The sequence below is a fragment of the Sphaerodactylus townsendi genome, linkage group LG09 (genome assembly GCF_021028975.2).
Source record: "Sphaerodactylus townsendi isolate TG3544 linkage group LG09, MPM_Stown_v2.3, whole genome shotgun sequence".
NCBI lineage: Eukaryota > Metazoa > Chordata > Lepidosauria > Squamata > Sphaerodactylidae > Sphaerodactylus > Sphaerodactylus townsendi.
This window is the reverse complement of record NC_059433.1, coordinates 59,434,574-59,449,800: the sequence shown is the minus strand read 5'-3', so window position 1 is coordinate 59,449,800 and position 15,227 is coordinate 59,434,574. Positions and strand designations below refer to the sequence as shown.

Below are 15,227 nucleotides of genomic sequence, written 5' to 3'. Positions count from 1 at the left end.
TTCCAGAGCCAACCACATGTAGTAAAGTACCAGAACAATACTTCCTCCTGCTCTTTCTGTCCCCACCCAGTTGCCAAAGCATAGTGGTAAGAAAAGAAAACGGGTTCATGGAGGAGAAGAGGAGCAAAATTACTTGGCAGTAGTAAATCTTTTTGCCTCCATATTTTATTATAGAAGTGTCATTTTTATTCTGGTACTATATTCTTGGTACTATATTCTTTTGGATTGTAATATATTGAAACACTAGATACCTTTCAGCAGTAGTTCTCAACCTTGTTGAAGCACATCCTACTTCCAGACATCTTGTACTTTCTAGAACACTTGAAAAGTAACTCCATTCTCAGTTTCTCTCTCCAGTATAATATGCAAGAATATTATATCAATTGACCCAGAATAGGTGTTTAGTTTCTTTGCTTCATTTTTGGCATCAATATATAGCATTAATAAGCAGCTGGTTTTATTTCATGGCCATTTTTTACATTGTTCAATTTGCCATCATGCCTTCTGTAGCTTCCTCTTTCCTCCCTGCTGACGTCATGACCCACTTTATGGGCCAGAACTACAGTTTGAGAACCACCAGCTTTCAGAATGTATTACTGCAGTACAATAGTTAGAACTTCAATTTGGTGTTATATGTAGTTTCTTGTCAAGATGAATATAATAGGCCTATGCAGAACAAAGCAGAAAATGTCAAATCAAGATTACAGTTGAACTGCAAGAAGACAATAGTAATAACTACTGGGAATTACACAGTTTTAATGTTGATGAAGAAACTGAAATTGTTCAAGATATCTGTTCCTTGGTTCTGTTACCACCCAAAAGGGAGACTGCAACCAAGAAATCTGAAGGAGATTGAGCTTACAAAGATCATCCATGAAGGAACTAGAAGAGATCCTTAAGTGTAAAGACATGTTGCTGGTAGCCAAGATCAAAATAATTCATACCATAGTATTCTACGTTACTATGTATGGGTTTGAAAGTTGGACAGAGAAGAAAGCTAACCAGAAGAAAAGTGATTAACTTGAAATGTGTGTTGGAGGAGAGTTTTATGGTTACTGTGGACCTCCAAGAAGACAAATATGTGGGTTCTATTTCAGATCAAGCCTGAATTCTCTCTGGAAGTTAAATATGACCAAATTTGAGGTACTTTGGTCACGTTATGAGAAGACAAGACTCATTGGAAAAGACAATAATTTTAGGAAAATTCTGAAGGTAGCAGGAAAAGAGGAACACCCAACATGAGATGGATTAACTGAATAAAAGAAGTCACGACCTTCAGCTTGCAAGGCCTGAGCAAGGCTGTTGACAATAAGATAGTTTGAAGGTCACTAATTCATGGGGTCATGATAAGCTGAAAGTGATTTGATAGCATATAATACTCACAAAATAAGGAAGTACACTAAGTTCTTTGGCTTTGACTTGTGCTAGTGTATTGGAGTTCCTTTTAGTTGGTAGTTGGATGATCTCATATTCTATTGCAGATAATATATAGAGCTGTGTTGTGAAACCTACTCCATATCTATTGCATGTGTCATTTCATAATGTTCATAGGTATATTGAAGTTCTCTTAATTATCGTAGTATCAATGCTTGTAACATGGAGACACTTGTTTTGTGTATTTGCAAAGGATGATATTAAGGTAATAGAAATCTGTAGCCTCTTTTATTAATATTAAACAGTTATACAATATGTAAAATAGTACTTTGAATGGGGGTTTTCAGAATTAAAGAAAAGTTGACAATTTGAGAGCTGTATGAAAGTCTCATATACACATCTTTTGGATAATCATTCACAGGCTGGCTTGGAAGTTCCTTTGCTCTCTTTAGAAAAATAACTTTAAAAATAGTCTTTATCCTATACTTTTGTGCCTGTATACTTTTTTCCTCTTAAATTACTTTGTTGGCAGACATGGGAAAAAAATAAAATAGAAGGGAAGTTGGTGTCCTCTGTTACTGTTGACTGTTAAGAACATGCAGTCTTTTATCTGGGAGAAAAGCATTCCAAATACATTTTATTTCTGCAAATTGCGGAAAAACTGTCACTGTTAACCTGTTTGAGAAACTGTTCTTTTGGTGCATCAGTCATTATCCCTGTCTCCATGTTTAATCTGGGATTTGTTCACTTGCGAGTAATAGGCAGACTTCATGCTAAGGAGAGAGTCAGACTATTTAACAGACTTTGAATCCAAGGATCCAAAATGAAAATCAAAATAGCTACTTCCTTGAAACACAACTAAAACTAGAGTTCAGGCTATGGGAACATGAAGTCTGGAGCCCTGGAGAATTTTTGTGACTTCCAAATGTAGACAGAGGGCTGTGTAGCAGTTAAATAGAGAGGATAATTAAGGCAGTTCAGGAATTTGTTCAGCAGAAGTTCTAGGCAATTCAGAGATGAAGGAACAATGAGTGGAAGTAAAGAAAGTGGTTCAAAGGTATTTGGGAAGTGAACTAGAAAGCTTTCACAGCAGGAATCAACTGGCTTGTGGGTTTTCTGGGCTTTGTGACCATGGTCTGGTGGTTTTAACTGCTAATGTTTCACCCACCATGGAGAGAAAGAGATCTTACTGTGACATGCCTCTGAAGATGCCAGCCACAGATGTGGGTAAAACATTAGGATCTAAGATCACCAGACCATTGCCACACAGCCCAGAAAACCCACAACCGCCTGAACTAGAAAGCTCTCTAATACAGTTCACTATAATATTCTCGTCAAATTTCTAACATTCCAGCAATTTAGAGGGCCATTCTCATCATCATAAACTCACCACAAATGCTTGAAAATACAGTAGAAGCCAGTTTGTCTGAAGTAAAGTGTTTAAACAGATTAGGTTACTAATGCATTGTAAATACGGTTGTTCATAATTACTTTCAGCATAAAGTCATTATTTTTTGTCCCTGTCAGCATTGTGTTCATCTTTATGAGCACTGTTTTCTTGCATTTTCAGTATGTTCACCTTCTTTCTTCTGTTTTTCATACAGGAATTCTTGCTAATTGTTCATGCTTTCTTACCAATCAGATGGGGTGTTGTGTGTGAGGTATGGTCAAGTTCTAGCAAACTTACATTGATCCTGTAGGATTTGCAAGGCAAGGGACTTTCAGAAGTAGTTTGCCATTACCTTCCTCTGCATAGCAACCCTGGTAGTCTCCCATCCGAATATTAACCAGAACCAACTATGCTTAGTTTACAAGATCAGGCAGATGAGGTTAATCTGGGTCATAGGTACCTAGGTTCTTTGGGCACATTTAAGAGAAAATTAGGTTCTGAATGCTTTGATTTTGGAGTATATTTGTGTATGGGGAGGGGTTGTGTATAACTCTGGTAAGATTTCATCGAAAAGATGGAGCAACTGAATTGTGTTTCCTTACCATAATGTAACCATAGCGTAACCTTTCCATAGTAACCTTGCTTCACTATAGTTACAGACTACATCAACATTGGCGTTAACCATGGTAATTGTAAATCAAAATGATTAACCCTGGTAGGGTGTTTCACCCTAGCAAGTGATGAATATGGCGATTTAAGCCTAGGAGGTGAGTTCGTGCAATATGATAGCCCACTTCCTCAACTGCCGTTATAGGATATGTTATGTAATTATCTGCACTAGATCTGTGTGGCTTATCTTGATTGATTTGGGGAGCACAAATGAATAAGTGTTCTGTGTCTTGCAAAATAGTTTCCTTGTAGATACATTTTTATAAGAAGATGAAGTTAGAAGGGTTTTGTAAAATCTGGTTGAGAGACTTCCGGAACGCATATCATGTTAGAACAAAGAATAGAAATGAAGGCAGTGTCTTTCAGGTAGAAGTGGAGATTGAGACGATCTTCATAAACCTAAATACATCTTTTTCTTTTTCTTTCAGAGACGCGGGGCGATTTCTTATGACAGTTCTGATCAAACTGCATTGTACATTCGCATGCTAGGTAAGTGTGGTCACTGGCTGCAACATCCAGTTTTATATATGTGACTATTTGCTGTCAAAACTGTGGATGTGCACTTGTAATTGCAAATACTGCAGTTTAGTACCTTTCTTCTTTTTTTATTCTTCTCTATTCCACTGCTTTCAATAATTGTTTTGTTGTTCATTGTTGGTTTGGCTCTGTTTATTTTGGTAGTTGTAAATAAGTTCTTCACAGGGTAAGACCCTGAACAAGATCATAATGAGATAGTAAAAAACAGAAGATTTCAGGCTCCCCAGTAACTCATACTTAACAGGAAGTAGATGCAGATGCTACCATTAAATGTTATTGGCACTTTAAATATGAGGCACAAATAAAAGCTGAAAAACTCAACTTCTTCTTACTTTAACAGTTAGCCTGGGTTTCGGTGTGCTTCCTACCTCTTTGAACGCACAATGATTATAACAAACTTTGTACATATGAGATTAAGAATTTGTTTTGTTTAGAGAATCTGAGTGACTCATATGAGCAAATATTTGTACAGGAAAGTTTCGGCTTAAGCCATAAACTAAATAGTATCCTGTGCCAGCAATTTTGAAATAGTGTGGCCACAAAAGGAAGAAATGAGTGAGAGGAGTTTCAGTGTCAAAATTATTTCAATTTCTTTTCACAAAACGTTAAACAGATTCAGAAACAATGTAATCTTTACCTGTAAAATTTTTTGCTTGGCCGCAGCTCATATTAATAGATCTGTTGACCGATTTTTGCCTTGAAGACTGTTAAATCCTGAAATAAAATTACTCTCGATATTGAAGGTTCCTAACAATAGCAGATCATGAAGCTCCGTCTGTAACACTCCTATTTGCTACTCGTGGATCCTTGTCCTTTATCTGATTACCATTAGTTTAAGTAGAGCTGTTGGGTCTATTGTAATATTTCCTATCCAGTGTGAAAAGCAGATCTGTCCCATGTGGCAAATAGATGGTGCTAAATGATGAGGAATGTTATTCAAGTTGTGCGCTGCTTGTCACTGTCTTTCCTCTCCAGAGTATATAAACTTATTCTTGTACTTATATTGACATCCATGTTTCTGTGTTGTCTCTTCCATTCAAATTGGCTCCCATCTCACTATATACCCCTACTTTAGAGTAGCACCCTGTTTACCGAACTTGAAAACTTTAGTAGTTCCGGCTAGTTCTCCACTGCATTGCAACCCCTGGCCTTCTGTTCATTTTTTTTCTTAAGAAGAAATGTCAGAGTAGGCTTTTTGTATTCCCTTGATATCTGCAGTGGTAGAGTCTGAAAAAGTAGCTAATATTTCCATTCTTGACGTTGCAGCTTCTGGATGTTAGTTTCTGTAGTACTCTCCTTTTAAAAACAGAACTTTGTCATTGAAACATTTGATTAATCATGTAATTGGGGATGGGACGGTCTATAAATCGAAAAAATAAGTAAATAAATAAATATTAGTACTTCAAAGTAAATGGATATTAAAACATTTACATATCTGAATTGCCAGTGTTTAGTTAGGCCTAGTTTCATTTTTTAAATGATCTTTCATTTTTCCAGGATTATATATGATAAAGAACTTAGTTGCTTAGTCTTCTGTCTAGCAAAATGAAATTGTAAGTCAGAGAAAAGTCCAAGGTTAGTATTTAATGCAGGTAACAGTCTTTGAGAAATTGGATAAGGTTTTGTAACAGTCTATACCAGGGGTGTCAATCATATGAACTGGGGGCTGGATCTGGCCTCTTAAGAGGGCTTATCAGGTCCATGAGCCAGGTGAGGCAACCCTCTCCCCCCTACCCCTCCAATTTAGCCTGAAATAATACCTTACCATGTATGGTAGAGGAAGAAATAGCATCTGAATGTTCTTAAGCTAAAGTAATATCTAAATTGGCAATTGATTGTAAGGGGTACCAAATATATTAAATCCCTTGGCAGTAACCTATCTTCTGTGGGGGCTATGTTTTGAATTGAGCACTGGCTTGAACTGAAAGTAACATCGGCTTTTATTACTGAATGTGCTGAGGTTCAAGCAAGGGGCTTTTTGCTGTTCCTAATGACAGGATGAACAGCAGTGTCAACAGGGATCAAGTATGTTGGCGTTGTCTCCTAATGCATTGCAGCTGCTGATTCTAAAGCACCAGCCTAGTGAAATATAATAATTGGGTTGAAGTTCATAAGAGAATTGCCAAAATTCTGTTGTTGTTCACACTGGTGTTAAAGAATCCCTTTCTCTCTGTTTCACCTCACAGAATAGAAGGTAGCCGGGCTCATACTGAACAGGGTCCGTGAGATTTGGGGAGATGTTTGGGTCAGCTCCTGCAAATTGAACACCTTGGTTACCATGCATGAAATGAATATCTATTCTTAAGACTTACCGTATATACTCGCATATAAGTCGGATTTTTCAGCACATTTTTTGAGCTGAAAAAGCCCCCCTCGACTTATATGCGAGTCAGGTGTATTTTAAAAAATATTTTAGGGTTTTTACTTTGTCGGCCACCTGGGGTGCAGTTTTTAGGCTAGCGGCACCAAAATTTCAGGGATTTTTCAAGAGACTCTCCTGATGATACCAGCCAAGTTTGGTAAAGTTTGGTTTGGGGGGTCCAAAGTTATGGATCCCCAAAGTGTGTGCCCCATTCCCCATTGTTTCCAATGGGAGCTAATAGTAGATGGGGCTACATTTTGAGGGTCCATAACTTTGGACCCCTTCAACCAAACTTCACCAAACCTGGATGGTATCATCAGGATAATCTCTTGCTGATACCAGCCAGGTTTGGCGATGTTTGGTTTAGGGGTCCAAAGTTATGGACCTCCAAAGGGCGTGCCCCATCCCCCATTGTTTCCTATGGGAGCTAATAGTAGATGGGGCTACATTTTGAGGATCCATAACTTTGGACCCCCTGAACCAAACTTCACCAAACCTGGATGGTATCATCAGGAGGGTCTCCTAAAGATACTCTGAAATGTTGGTACTGCTAACATAAACATTCTTCCCCTGACCAAAAATCCAGTTTTGAAAGATTTTAACTCTTGTGTTTTAGCTTGGTTGCTGGTTGAGCTAAGGTTTTTGTACTTTTAAAGTTATTGTTGAGACCATATTGTTTTTGTTGACCCTCTTTTCCACTTACAGAGCTAGTTTACTGTTTTTCTTTGAAATAAATATTCAAAAACATTTAACCTACTGATGCCTCAATTAATGTAATTTTATTGGTATCTATTTTTATCTTTGAAATTTACCAGTAGCTGGTGTATTTCTTACCCTCGACTTATACACGAGTCAATAATTTTTCCCAGTTTTTTGTGGTAAAATGAGGTGCCTCGACTTATATGTGGGTCGACTTATACACGAGTATATACGGTATGTAGAAGTGTTATTATTTTTGGTTGTAGGTTTGGAAAATTCAGTTTTCTAAACTTCTTAATTCTTATCCAGGCTATGGAGCTCACAGAATTGAATATTGTCAAGATAGTGATAGGGAATAAAGAGAGCATAAAGCAACAATCCCTGCCCTATCAGTGTTCTTAACTTCTGCAATGTCATCCCTTCATTCACATGGATCATGAGATACGGTAAAAGTTTAAGCAGAGGTAGCTTAAAAACTACAGCTTATAAAAAAACCCTCTTTATTCTGTGCATTCTCTTTGGCCACCTGTACTGGGAGTTTAGTTAGGAATGGGTATTAGCCTCTTCCATCTCCTTCTCTGCCTCTGTATGTAGAGTATAGTAAACTTACATGGACATAGTGGATTGGATCCAACTATCCCTCAGTTAATGGAAGGGAAGAGAGAATGGTGGTGTTCATTTCCTCCTCACTGCAGTCCACTTACTCATGTGACTTTATGTGGGTCTCATAGCTTTGGAAATCAACTTTCCTGGAATAAAAAAAATGACACTGGGTGGATGGAGATTAGGAAGGTCCACATTTTGGTGTGGTTGGATCATTGGATCCAACTCACTGGCTTGGAGCCAGAGGTACTACAATGGAAGAAACTCATATGAAGAGTCTCCCCCACATTTCCGTTTCCAAAGCAGCTTCCCATTTACCCCAGACATCTTGTGCTGAGGGTCAGCCCCCATCAACAGTGTCAATTGCATTGTCATTTAACTGGGGAGAATTGAGTGAAATTATTTTCACTTGCATGAGTGCAGTAGATCTCAGGTAAAGTTCTGCTCTCACAATTGCTCTCACAATTTTTGTCTGATTCTCTATGTTCAACTGCATCTCATAGTGCAGTTTATTTGAGGGTCCCTTGACACTCAGCACAGAATTTTTGGAGTGCACTTGGAGCTTATTTGGTAAGGGCAGGGTAGAGAATGAGTTTATGTAACCTCTTTCTACTTGGTTATAGATCCAACCCATCATATTTATTTGAAGATTGAATCTCTAAATCAGAGAAGTAATGAGATCTGAACCTCAAATTGAGGGAGTGTTCTTGTTGATTCAACTATACTGCCTAATGTGTTTCCATTAATGTCTTCCTCGAGGTGATAGTACATATGGATAACATAGCACAAAATCAACAGGTGATCAATAATACAGTGCTATTAAACTCTTATATCATAGTAATAAAAACCCACCAGAATATTACACAGGTTGAAAAGCTAACATTGGGGTGGAGCTGACTAGCTTTTCCATTCAATTTCAATCTACTCTCCTCCTTACAGCGGCCCTGTCTCATGGTTTTGTCCATGCCCCCAGCATCACCTTTAGTCCATGCCCCAGTGTCATGACCCCAGCATCATCTTTTTTGGGTTGTTAAAGGACCCTTTCTCACTTCTTTTTCCAGTGGAACAGCTGGTTTGATCCACTGTATTATATATATAACATATGTACCTTTATTCAGTGAAGATATGTAACTTCCTTGCTTATATACCCTGTTTCCCCAAATACAAGACATCCCCTGAAAATAAGACGTAGTAGAGGTTTTGCTGAAGTGCGAAATATAAGGCATCCCCCAAAAGTAAGACATAGCAAAGTTTTTGTTTGGAAGCATGCCCGACGAACAGAACACAGAAAAATAAGACATCCCCTGAAAATAAGACATAGCGCATCTTTGGGAGCAAAAATTAATATAAGACACTGTCTTATATTCGGGGAAATACGGTATCAGTCTCGCTGGGTGACCTGAAGCTAGCTGGTCTGTTTGTTGATATAAAGAGGAGACCTTATAAGCTGCCCTGATCACTTCAGAAAAAAAGTAATAAAGGTAGTTACTGCTGTGTTCCTAGGTGAAGAGCATATTAACTCTTCTATAGAGTTGTCTTAATTATAGTCCGGTAAATGCAAACTTACTGTGATGCTGAAAAAAGTTATGGGCAGTCTAAATTTAAGCTGTATTTTTGAATGTGGAACATTCTATCTTAGAAATATTTGTGTTGCTTTTCAATATTTGCGTTGGTTATTTATAATAAAAACAGTTAGATAACAGTTTCTACATTATACAAGAAAACACACAGCTGAATCATAACGTTCCAAAGACCAGGTCAAAATGACATACTTTATATTTCTTCCTAAAAGCCAGGAGAGAGGGAGGAACCTTACCAGATCTCTGATAAATTACTCCATTATCATGGGAAGTCCTTACTAAAAGTTTTTACTTTTTCTATTGGATGTGCTTATCTCCTCAAAGAATGGATTCTTAGCAGGGATTGACCTGAAGATCTGAACAGGTGGGAGAGTGATCCTCTGAACGTTGAGCTCTAAGAATTGTGCAATCTGTTTCCTCTCGTAGTAGTAGTTGTAGGAAAAACTGGGTGTTGTGACTATGCCCAGTTATTCTTGATGATGTAGCAAATTCATTAATTCTTGAAGGAGAATCTGATTAAGTGAGACTTAAATTCGTTGCTTATAATTTCTGGGGACCAGTTTCTCATTGATATCATTTGGTTTTGCCCTGTGACAGTATTTTAAATAAAAGTAGGATCAATTTCTGTCAAGTCTGAACAGAAGTGGTCCTTGAGTTTTGAAGCTTTTTGTTTGCAATATATTTTTCAGCATATCAGTGGAATAAATGTTGAATGACAACATTCAAGCAGCAATATACTTCAAAGTTAAAAGCTCTCATAATCATCCTTAGTTCATAAATAACAGTTATCTTGGAATGCCTTATTATCTGTGGTAGAGTTCATTTCTTGTGACTATTTGTGATTCATTCAGATGCAGCTGAATTGCAGATTATGGCAGCATGTTAGATACCACCGTTGAAGTCCAGTCTATTACCTTGGAATAATCCTGATAGGGAAGTTTTGTAGATATGGTTCTGAAGATATGTTTGTATAATTGGCTCTTGCAAATATCCTGGCGTATAGATTAGGTATAAAACACATAAAATGTTACATGTGAGTTGCCTCTGGTCTTTGGTGTTGTCCTGTGTGTAAAGTGGAGCAAACCTTGTTTTTTAAAATAAAAAACACAACCTGTGAATTACCTAAAATATTTTCTTAGCAGAGTTGAATAAACAGTGTTGGTCACTCAGAATCCAAAAAGAATCCTGCATGGAAAGTAGCTGCTTCCTCTATGTTGTGTGTCCCTCAACTTTAGGAGTGGCTTTTATATTGGAGATAGGATATTGGCTGCAGTAGGAAGGGTAGGTCTGAAAGTCTGTGAATGTATGCAACTCTTTCTAGTAGTTGCATATAAATGTGATTTTAAATTTATTACTATTCTATCTTGTGTGTTTCCTGTCTACAAGATGTACTTTCAATGCTTATTTTATTTTGTATTGCAAAATTCTCTAAATTTAATTCTCTAAATTTTCTTGGTAAAGCTCAACAGCTCATGTACACTGACAATTTGCTAAGAATATTATGCAACTTCAGTGTCTTACTTTTTAAGATGACTATAATTTCACAGAAGAGCTTTCAACATGTACAAAGTTGATTCTGCAAGGTCTGTATTATATTTATAGTTACACACACAAATTAGAATGGCAGATAGTATCTTCAGCAACACTGCTCAAAGTAGCCTTGTTCAGAAAATACAGTTGGACAGTAGAAGTGTAACATTTCTGGAAATTTTGAATGGGTGGGATGGGGTTCCAGTTTCTTCAGAAAAATAGAACTTTTGAAAAAAATGAAATATATACAATACTTTCCTAGCAAAGTTCAACTATTTTTTTACTGATTGAACAGCGCAAAATCACTATTTATAACTTCATAAGCATATAAAATTGTATTGTTTGGCATATTTATGGAATTTAAAAGTTAATGTCTTCATAGAAGTTAAATTGCAAGTATTGACTTAAGTTGCAGATTCCCACACCGTAAGCCTCCATAGCACATCTATCTTAATTTGAGGTAGAAAATAATCCACGAGGTAGGAAATGATAAGGTGAAGATAGAAAACAAATTCTGTAGTAAAATAAAAAAGTATGTTAATTGGATGGAGACACTCTGACACAGTCACAATATGTAGCCCCCACCAGCCTATTTGGAGGCTACGTTAAACATCACAATATTGAAAACACTGAACTGTTTAATTATGCAGTATCAGCCACATTAAAGCATGTTAATTGTTGCCAAAGTTCTTTACCCTTAAACACAAAATACATTCTTGAAAAAGTTGTAAATGTCTACAGTTATACATCAGTGATATTATCTAATTTTCATTCTACATATTTTGAGTGAAACCTTACTTTTCATGTCATTCATCCCAAAATGTGAAAAATTATTTTTTCAGTGACCCCTTAAATTTACCAGTTTTTTCATTGTAGAAATTGAACATGTCTGATAATTTTTTCATGTTATGCATATTAAGTGAGAAAAATCTTAAGAAGAACTTCACACATTCCTCTAAAGGAATTTTATAAGAGATTTTATTGTTAGTGCCCCCCAAAGTGTCCCCAGTTTTTTTTCTGTTGGAAGAATACCTACCTAACCGCTCCCCCCCCCCCGCCTTCACATCGCTTCCAGAATTTGAACAGTGAAATAAAAGCAGTTGTATAATTGTTTGATTGGCCTATAGTTAGTTTAAAATATTAAGAATCTAACTTCTTCCACATATGTAGAAGTTTTTCGGGAGTCTTGCAAAGCTTTTAAACATAGCTGTGATTGTCCCAGAATTCCAAACTGTGGTAGTGAATGTAAATTTGTATGAATATATTGCATTTTCTTTTTTTAAAAACTTATATGGTCAGCTTATTAGTAATAATACCTGTTTGAGGTGACTGCTTAGCTGAAGTAGGAAAACAATTTTTAATCTCTAGATTGCTAATGCTTTTAGTATTTTAATAGGGTCTTGTGCAATATTCAAACAGCTGAATGTAAATAACTAATCTTTGGCAACAATTATAATTGAAAAAATGGTTAATTTAAAATTTATTATAATTTAACTGACCTTTTTGAACAATGTTATGGTGCCAAGAAGCAAAAATAAAATTCTAACACTTGTTCCTGTACAATGATGTAGCCTAGCAAATGCAACTTCACCTAAGTACTTATGCATTTGGCTATAACCTGAGGCAGAGAACAGTTTAATGCAGAACATGCAATTGCAAGTTTGAAAAGTTGGAAAAAAACTTTATTTTGAAATATCAACTCTTAAGTCAATAGATATTGAGTAGGTTGTTGTATGACTGTTACACAACATACATATACACCTTGCAACTATACTCAGTTGCAATTTTCTCTGTAGCTCTTCGACATGGTGTATTTCACTCTTGACCCTATTTCTAGGAGATGTACGAGTAAGAAGTCGGGCAGGATTTGAAACAGAGAGAAGAGGTTCTCATCCATACATTGATTTCCGTATTTTTCACTGTAAGTATTTAAATAATAGCAGAACAATAATGAAGAATACCATTTGTTTTTTGGCTGCTGGGCTTCACTTACTTGACTGGTTTTAAAATGGAAATTAAAATTGTTCTTAATTTCCTGTAAAAGTTATAATTTCTGCTTTGAGAAATTATGTATGCACAGAATATATACAGGATAGTACAATACACGATAGTACAATACTTTTCTAAATCCACATGATGTTATGCTGAAAATAGAATTCTTTCTTGGCAGAAGTGGAACATCCATATTCTCTAGCATGCTCTATACTTGACTAAATAGAATGATGGACCTCATTTCATGAAACCTTACATGATTACTTACCCATTATAAACACCAAAACCATATCCATATGTTGATCATTTACAGAATTGTCTTGTAAACTTTGTTATATAGGTTTATCTCCCTACCACATGCTGAATATTTGTAGAAAATATTTTATGCTTCTATAATTTATTCTGGGCAGTTGTTTTATATAATTTGAAATTCCAACGGTAAAAATCCCCAGTGACTGTGTAGCCTTCAATTCTTTCCTGAAGAACTTCCCTCCCTGAGGTAGTGGTCTTCATGACTTTCAGGTGGGTCATAGAGTCCTTTCTTCCGGGTCAGAAATCTTTCTACAGCTGGCTCCCTTTTTATTACTTTTGGAAAGAATTGCTGAGGAGAAAACAAGCTTGTGTTGCCTCCTTTCTCTCTTTGTATACAGTCTGAGGACTGAAATAAATGACATGGTGTCTCTAAGAAAATGCTATCATTTTGTGACATAGTGTCTCTAAGAAAATGCTATCATTTGCGTTTCCATAGAGGAATTCCTTTTCACAGTGTTGGATGGTAATTCTGGCTGGACCACTGTGGTGGTGGGGAAGCTTGTTCAGTTCCTGCTAGAATTACTGAAGAAAGTCTAGAGGGTGTGGAAGAAGAACCTCCTGTCCTATTCGCAGACCTCTCTCCTGTTCATTTTCCAGCTGTGCTACAATTGGGTAGAGACTCCCCAGCCATTCAACAAAACCAGACCCATGCCTGAAGAGGCCTCTTGTTACAACTATTGGCTTTGACTCTCAAAGTGAATAAAACCTAGATACAACCAAAGCAGATGGCCTATCTGCCTGGCAGAAGCTGTCATGCCTTGTAGCTGCAATGGCAAATAAACAACACTAGCAAATAACACCTCCTGAAGCCATTTTGACTCAGAAAGAGGTAGGAGAAGGCAGGAGCCCTTCTTCCCCTGCATTGTGATGGTCCTGGCCCAGAATCATTAAAAGGATTTTCCTAGTGGGAACTCATTACTAAATGGTGGTGTGGATTCCGGGACAAGGTCTCATCTAGTTTGGTGAGGTGAGATCACTTCATATTGGAGGGGATTCCTCCATAGCTCTGACCCTGGTCTTTTTTCACTTGTTACCTGTTGTCCTGGCCTTGACACTAGGTGAACGCACACTAGGTGAAGGTGAAGGCCATTCCTGTCACATGAATCTGTCTATGACTTCCTGTCACATTTTTGTAGCTCAATGGCCTTCTAATGCAGTGGTTCTCAACCTTCCTAATGCCACGACCCTTTAATACAGTTCCTCATGTTGTGGTGACCCCCAACCCTAACATTTATCCATTTTACAGATGAAGAACACTGATGCAGAGAGTCTTAGATGACCCCTGTGAAAGGGTCGTTCGACCCCCAAAGGGGTCACGAGCCACAGATTGAGAACCACTGTTCTAATGAGTCTTCCACTTAATGATAGTTGTTCTTCAGAAAGTTTCCTAATACTGTAGGTGATGTTCTTTCCTCAAAATAAAGCTTGGTAGAAACCTGAACCAAATTGCAGTTCTTTACATGGAGACTTTTCCTATGATGATGAGGCATGTCAGAAGGCATTGTTGCAGTGACATGTTCCATTGTCAGAAACTTTCTTTCTTGTCTGTAAACGTTGTGAAGTTCCTTTCCCCATTTACTGACTTTAATGCTTGGTTGCATGGACTGAGTAACTTGTGGCCTGCCTAGGCAGATGAAAGAGCTGATAATTGCTCTCCATATACAGCATGAAGGGCTGCTAACAAAAAGAATGAGTCTTCAAAAAGTTGAACTACAATCTATCTACAAGTAGTAAAATACAATGTAAAGGTATTTGAGCAAACTTAAAAGAAAATATTTTAAAATGCTTCAGTGAGTTATTGTAATGCTTTACATTTTGGATATAATTATTCCTCTAATTTTTCTGCAAAGTGATACTATGTTATCCACTTACGGAAGTGAAGTGTGGAATTTTCTTTTCCTGGCATCAAAGGAAGATATATATTCATACTTCACAAATATTTAAAAATGGTTAGCTGCTTCTCAGCACAGAATAGTAAGGTATTTGATAAGCTTCACTGATTCACTTGAGTATTGTATAAAGGACTTCCAAATTCTCAGACGTAATATAGCTCCTTTAGATAATATCCACAATCAGAGAAGTTTATTACAGATCTCATTGTTCTATGCTGGGAAGCAGCTTTATATCAGGTCTCAGCGTTTTTTGCTTTGGCTACTCCTACATGTTTTATTGCTTTGGC

The 15,227-nt window shown here is 37.0% G+C and overlaps 1 protein-coding gene across 2 annotated transcripts in view; it reads left to right on the top strand.

The window, feature by feature from the left end:
* PDE7A (phosphodiesterase 7A) overlaps positions 1-15,227 on the top strand; it is a 65,422-nt gene that overhangs the window by 14,541 nt on the left and 35,654 nt on the right. Inside the window, exons 2-3 of one of the 2 annotated variants that reach the window (XM_048507749.1) lie at positions 3,862-3,922; positions 12,582-12,665. In XM_048507749.1, the coding sequence (XP_048363706.1) occupies positions 3,862-3,922; positions 12,582-12,665 (145 nt within the window). The remainder of the gene's footprint in view (positions 1-3,861; positions 3,923-12,581; positions 12,666-15,227) is intronic. The other variant, XM_048507750.1, reaches the window with a different exon arrangement.